The sequence below is a fragment of the Atractosteus spatula genome, chromosome 27 (assembly GCF_055471065.1).
Source record: "Atractosteus spatula isolate fAtrSpa1 chromosome 27, fAtrSpa1.hap1, whole genome shotgun sequence".
NCBI classification, from domain to species: Eukaryota; Metazoa; Chordata; class Actinopteri; order Semionotiformes; family Lepisosteidae; genus Atractosteus; species Atractosteus spatula.
This window is the reverse complement of record NC_142732.1, coordinates 11,672,778-11,679,907: the sequence shown is the minus strand read 5'-3', so window position 1 is coordinate 11,679,907 and position 7,130 is coordinate 11,672,778. Positions and strand designations below refer to the sequence as shown.

At 41.6% G+C, this 7,130-nt stretch overlaps 1 protein-coding gene across 1 annotated transcript in view; it reads right to left on the bottom strand.

The window, feature by feature from the left end:
• Positions 1–5,628: 5,628 nt before the first annotated feature.
• The window catches only part of LOC148814444 (von Willebrand factor A domain-containing protein 5A-like), a 37,802-nt gene continuing 36,300 nt past the window's right edge, over positions 5,629–7,130 (bottom strand). Inside the window, exon 19 of the mRNA XM_088906856.1 lies at positions 5,629–6,202. Within this exon, the coding sequence (XP_088762982.1) occupies positions 6,123–6,202 (80 nt within the window). The 3' untranslated portion in view covers positions 5,629–6,122. The remainder of the gene's footprint in view (positions 6,203–7,130) is intronic.

Genomic DNA, 7,130 nt, shown 5'->3' with positions numbered 1-7,130 from the left:
CTGGTCCCTATCGACACTTTGTTACACCCTCGGTGTGAGATCCCCTGAAATGAAATACCCTTTTCAGAATCTGATGATTAGTTTGTCAATCTGCCGATGAACAATCAGATGAAGAACAATCAGTTTTCAGAAGTCTTAGGGATATGCCAATAGGTGTTCAGAGGTGAAATAAGGAAGAGATGAGACGAGATCTATAAGGAGAGACAAGGCACTGGAGAGAGTAAGGTATGATATTGCAACGTTTTCGGGTTCGGTGAGGACTGACACAGGGCTTCAGACTCTAGTTTGAGTGAGAAGCAATGCTTTTATTTTTCGGATGAGTGCCCACACACCCGCTGAGAGAGAGAAAAGGAGAGAGAGAAAGAAAACATGTGAGAGCCAGAGAGGGGGAGAGAGCACAACACACTGGGGTCTATTTGGGTACAGTTATACAGGGATAGGGTGGCAATTGGGTACAAGTATAAAAGGGGTGCGAAACCAGGGAACTATTTACATGAATCCAGGCGATCTCACCACTCTGTACGCCTGTTTTACAATGGGTCAGCAGATCTCCTAGTCCCCTCCCTGGCCCCTACTACTCCCGTCCTGCCCCTTGCCGTGCACCCCAGCCGGGCGCTCTTCGGCCGCAGTGCCAAGCGAGGGCGCTACACTATAGTTTGCAAGGACAAGACTTTTAAATGGTTTGAAGGTATGGTAAGCTAGTTAAAAGCAGTGAATATCCAAGGCAAACAGTAGAATAAAGTAACTAGTGAGTAACATATGCGACTTAGGGGTTAGTGAAGGCAGTAATCTAAAGATAAGAAAACTTTATTGGCCATATACAATTTCTTCCATGAGGAATTTGTCTTTTCATATACCCCAGCTTGCTCTCCATGAGACACACAGGCAGGGAGAGAGAAGCTTGGGGTCAGAGCACAGAATCAGCTGTTTATACAGCACCCCTGGAACAGAAGGGGTTAAGGGCCTTGCTGAGGGGCCCAATGGAGTAGGATTCCTCTGCCAGCTGCAGGATTTGAACCAGCAACCTTCAAGCCACAGGTGCAGATCCTTAGCCACAGAGCCACCACTCCAGCCTTCCTAAAAGTGGAAGGATCTTGGATATAGTCCTACACCAGTAATGATAACTATTTCCAACACTCCACTGTACTTTTAACCAGAAATACAAAGCAAAAACAATTGGTTTATGGGTTGTCATTCTTTTTATTTGGATTGTGACTGTCTCCCCCTGGCATGTCAATGATAGTGATGAGAATGTCTGAAATACAGAGAAAGAATCCAACAGAAATGATACATTAGGGTAAAGAAATGTCACATACTTTTGTTGCTTAAGCACGAACCAGAGGAGGCCATTCACCCCATCTAGCTCATTTGCTGTTTGTTACGAGCTAAAGGATCTCGGTAGTTCATCCAGCTGCCTCCTCTGAAAGCCAGGGAATTGGCTTTAGCAACACGGTGTCAGATCTATCCTTGGAGGAGTGCTGTGGAGGAGGCTAGCTCTACTAGGCATTTCTCAAAAAGAGTAGGGGTGTAACCATGGCGTCCTGGCCAAATTTCCCCCTGGCCCTTACCAATCATGGCTTCATAATAATCCCCATCTCTGAACTGGCTTCATCACTCTGCTCTCCTCCCCACTGAGAGCTGGTGTGTGGGGAGTGTACTGGTGCATCATCCAGGTGGGGCTGCACACTGGTGGTGGTGGAGGGGATCCCCATTACTTGTAAAGCTTTGAGTGGAGTGTCCAGAAAAGCACTATATAAGTGTAAGGAATTATTATTATTATTATTATTATTATTATTATTACAGCAGCAACCATCCACGCCACTTGCACCTGTCTATCAGGCCAGCTGGTGCAGAAGCTGGCTTCACCTGTGGGCAATCACCTCCTCCCCTGTGTCCTAGTGAAGCAAGCTGTTTGAGGTCGGAGCACTGCTCCTTGGTTCTGTATTCCTAGTTCTCTGTCCTGCACTCATTTTTGATTCTCGACCCTGCTGTGTTTTAACCTCTTCTCCCAGACTTTCTAGATCTGTTTTGTAGGAAGACACCTCAAGTGAACTGGGAGGGCAGCTGAATGAAGTGCAGCCTGCATTTGTGGTACCTATCTCTTCTTTCAAATTTATTAGGAAGATGGAGCTCTTGGTAAGACTTGAGTCCAGTGAACTTGTTAGCATTTGCTTAGAGGGAGCATAGGCTGGATTGGTATTTTCCTTTTCCTTTAGGTGTTTTCTTTTCATATATAGCTTATTCTGTTTGTTATTGAAAGGCTTGCTACTCACATCTATGCAAAAAGGAACGTTTCCCTTTCAAACATACTGCAACAGTTCAGGAGTCACCACCCAGCTGAAACGTTCAGCTGGGGTTCCCTTCTAGCCGGCTGTTCTTTCCTAATTTGTTTCTATTAGACTTCCAGCATTGAACTTGAACTGAAACTTGAACTTTATTGCCATATGTAACCGGTACAATTGAATTCTTACTTACAGAAAGTCTCTTGATTGTTAAAAAAATGTAAAAACACAAAGTGCAGACAGTGCATCAAGACAATATACAAGCAAACAGTAGACAATGTACACACAAACAAGTAAACAGTTTGAATGTAAACAATGCAGACATGCAAACAGTGACGGAAGATGTGCAATTAATAAGAAATCATAATGAGGCAGATGGTGTAGGTGTGGTCCGAGGGGCATGGCCAAATGTGTTCACCAATCGCACTGCTTGTGGATAGAAGCCATTGAAGAATCTAGTGGTAAGTGTCCATATGCTCTTGTATCTTTTGCGTGAGGGCAGTGGGGTGAAGAGCTGATGCCCGGGGTGGTGATCCTCCTCTGTGATGGCCAGAAATCTACCATGGCAGCGGTCCTCATAAAACTGTTTAATCTCAGTGAGACCACGGCCGATGATCTTCAACCATTATTCCCATTATCTGACAGAAAGCCTTCCAGAAGTGGGAATCAAACTGGGGGCCTTTGTTGGAGACAATGCTAGCAGGGAATCCATCAAGCCAAAACATTTCTTTAGCAAAGATGTCTGCCATCTGAACAGCAGAAGGTAGTTTAGGCATAGGGATGAAGGGTGCTTTGGAATAGTGGTCGACCACCATGAGTATCACCAAGAGACTTCAGGTTCATGAGAGAACCATTATGATGTTTGTTGATATGTGCTGTCACAGTTGGTCTGGGATAGGCGAGTAGGTGGCTTGCTGGTGCTTGACAGGAGTCCTTTGCTTAATTGCATATGGGGCATTATGTCACAAAGGTGGTAACATCCATTCTCATGGGTGGCCACTAATAACGATGTCCGAGGAGCTCCAGAGTGCAGAGAGATCCAGGGTGTCCCATTTGTCCTTATTAGGACCTCCATAGACTTATAGCCTCATTGTTCCAGTGTTCCAGGCAGTGTGGAGGAAGAATGGTAGTTGGTTCCAGAGGGGTGTCGTTGGAGGCATGAATCCATTCATCAACCAACATGAGATGGTAAAGCAGAACCCGGAAAGAAGAGAGACCACCGCATTTGCTGAGGGTTCAGACGTTTGGTGGTCCAAAGGTATGTGAGATTCTTGTGATTGGTGTTCACCATGAATGGATGCTGAGCCCACTGCAGGAGGTGCCTCCATTCTTCTGGGGCCACTTTGTAATTCGGCTCCCAAGGCATTGAGAACTGTTCCCACACCAATGTCAGAAAATGGACCATGAGTGAATAAGAAGTCTTAAAAGATTAACAAGAGGTTTTATCTAATTCCTCAAGTTTCCTCTAAATACAGGGGATTTCTCGAAGCATAAAGCAGACACAGAAGCAGATAATACAGTTCAAATGGATGCTGCACATTGGTTGTGGTGAAGGGGAGTCCCCATGACCTGTAAAGCGCTTTGAGTGGAGTGTCCAGAAAAGCGCTATATAAGTGTAAGCAATTATTATTATTAAATACAGTTTGGGTGTTTGCTCTTTATAATGCACGGCAATACAGCTAGGGAATGCATTTCACAAGTCTTCACATGCTTTAGGTACTCAACAAATCAATGCCCAATATATACCTCACTACCATAATGTTAAAAGATAGGAAAATCATTCATAATATCAAATACGTAGGTACAATAGGTATCAGTCTTCATCAAGCCCTGTGTTTCTTTACAAATTTAAAACGGGGTTACTGCACTCTTGTCCAGGAGAGCAATAAGAATCTTCTCATTCATTACACCTAAACTCGGATTTTCTTTATTTAAAAACAAGTGGTTAATAGAGTTCATTAGTAAGAGCACATTTTGTTAAATAGTTCACCGAAAAATATTAATAACAAAGAAGTTATTTATTTTTTTGTTCTGTCTATTATTAATTTAGTTCATTGCATTTATGAAGTAAAGACTTGGATGTGTGAAAACTTTTTCTTACTCAACTCTGATAAAAATGAGGTTCTGTTGTTTTGAGGCAACAATACTGATAGGACTACTATAACTTCAGCACTTAACTCAAAGGATTTAAAAATTTGCCTCAGCACCTTTTTTGACTCAGCACGTAACCTAGGCATCATATTAGACACAAGGCTCTCATTTAACTCTCATGTTAAAACAGTATCTAAAACATGCTTCCTATAGTTAAGAAATATTGCAATACTAAGGCAGTTTCTCTCCACTCAAGACACAGAGAAATTAATACATGCTCTTGTATACAGCAGGTTAGACTACTGCAATGCCCTACTTTTAGGGAGCACCCATCACTCTTTCAACACCTTATAGCAAATTCAGAATGCAGCAGCTAGAATTGTTACTAGGAGCAGAAAGTACGACCATATAACCCCCATACTTAGCTCTCTTCATTGGTTTCCTGTCAAGTACAGGGCGGTCTTCAAAATCCTTCTACTTACTTAAAAGGCTCTCAGACGTCGGGCACCTGTCTATCTAATGGAACTTATCAATGTATACAATCCAAGTCGCCCGCTTAGATCACAGAATGCAGTGATCTTCATATTCCACGCATTAATAAAAAAACAGTTGGTTTAGTTACAGGGCCCCTATCTTATGGAACAGTCTCCCACCGCATGTTCGGGATGCTGAGTCAATCTCAGTATTCAAATCCAGACTGAAGACCTATTACTTCAGCCTAGCCTACTTACACCTTACATCATAGCCTGCTGCAACCATAGCTGCTGGTGCTGCTGTCCATGCCAATGTGTGTCTCTGTGTTGGCCCATCAGGTAGATACATCTGTTCTGACCAAACTATCCTATTCTCCTCCCCACATGTCCAGATGGCGCTCGGGCTGGGCACCATCTGAGTTGGATGCTACATCACTGCCATGGATCCAAGAGGAACATTGTGGATACAGTTATCATTTAGGAGGATTTTGCTGGTCCATGGAGAGCTGCATGGAGTACTGACACACAGAAGACATAATGGATGGATTAATACCCTCATTCATTTTTTTGTTTGTTTTTGGTTCTTCTCCTCCATTGTCTTCTGGTCTTTTCTGTTCTGTATTCACAACATGTATGGTCACTTGCTTTGTTAAGTGGCTTGGGGCAACATTGTTGTGAAAGGCGCTATATAACAATTAAATAAATTGAATTGAATTGAATAAAAACATCCATTCAAAAAATGTGACATAGTGTATCAAAATAAAGCTGGACATGGAGTTGGATTTAGATTAGATAGAGGAGTTTATTGCCATACAGTATGTACTATACATTGAGATTCTATTTCACAACATTCTTTCAAGACATGAACAGTACAGCAGACAGTGCCACACAATGGAGACAGTTCATTACCAAACATTACATAACAAATAGTGACATTTAGTACAGACAACCAAAAAACAGAACAGAAAATATGTCGTAGAATTGAAGGATTTGGATTGATCTTTGCTTTTGAGTGCTTAAATGTCTGAGCTACATCTTATTATTGGTTCAATCAACAAATGAACACTATCCTCAGGAAATCAACATTGGTTCATTGATGACCTAAATATGCCTATAAGACCTACTTGACTGTGAGGACTAGAGGTGATTCTGCCTGCTTTAGGTATGAATGCAGTAAGAGCATTAAGCTGCTATTTAGCAATCACTGCAGGGGAGGCTAAATATTAATCCTGCAATGGTTCACCCACACTGCAACGCTACGAATGGCAGATCAAGCTCATATCCCCAGGGTCCGAGGATCCACCTGGCATCCCAGGAGAATGTTCCCAGCCTCAACACATCGAGTCACATCAACCCCTGAAAGACAGGATCTGTGCTATGACCCTTCGGAACATAATACACTGTCCTCAAGAGATTAGAATACAGTATACACACACTCTGTATTATAATTTGTGTCTGGCATTTTCTGTTTTAATTTATTAACTAAATCCCGGAACAGCTTCATAGCTGGAAATCTGAAGATTATTAAACAGATTCTTTACTTTATGCCATGTCATGTCTTTTTTTATCAATAGTTTAGAGATTACGAACAAATTAAAAAAATAAATTGATAGACCAATCAACTAGTTCACAACATTGATTTTACAATCTGCATGGAGGGATTTTCATTTTAACCTTGTATTTCAATTACTTATTTTTCCCTCTTTAACTGAGCCACTCACTCACAAAGTGAACTCAAGATGTCAAACTGGAGGACAGCACACAATTCATAGGTGTAACAGTCACAGAATTTGACTGCAGTATTTTACACCACATATCAGAGTACCAGACAATATAATGTTTGTATAACATTGTTCTTAACGAAAATAACTACCCAGACACTGTAAAATGTGTAAATCTGTGAAGTTCCTGTTCTGAGAGACAGCACAATTCACTTTGAAAAAGTATGTTTTATAAAACATTCAGTGTATAATTATTTCAGCTTTTTAAGACATTGACCACACATACTGTAGTAATTATTTAGAAGTTCCATCTGAAGTTAGAAAGGTTCTGTGTGTGCAGGATTGGTCACTATTTTATTTTTTTGGACAGAATTTTGATGCAACATGTTTTGAGCTTCAGAAGAAATACTCTACTGTGTTTTCAAATTCTAGGGTTTCTATTGTAGCAGCTTACTGAGTGAAAGTGTCAAAGCACCTGGAGAATTAAAAACAGTAGCTGATGAATGATCAGAAAGGCTAAGCGATGTCAGTGAGCATTTTCTATATTCATCCATACTGTGGCA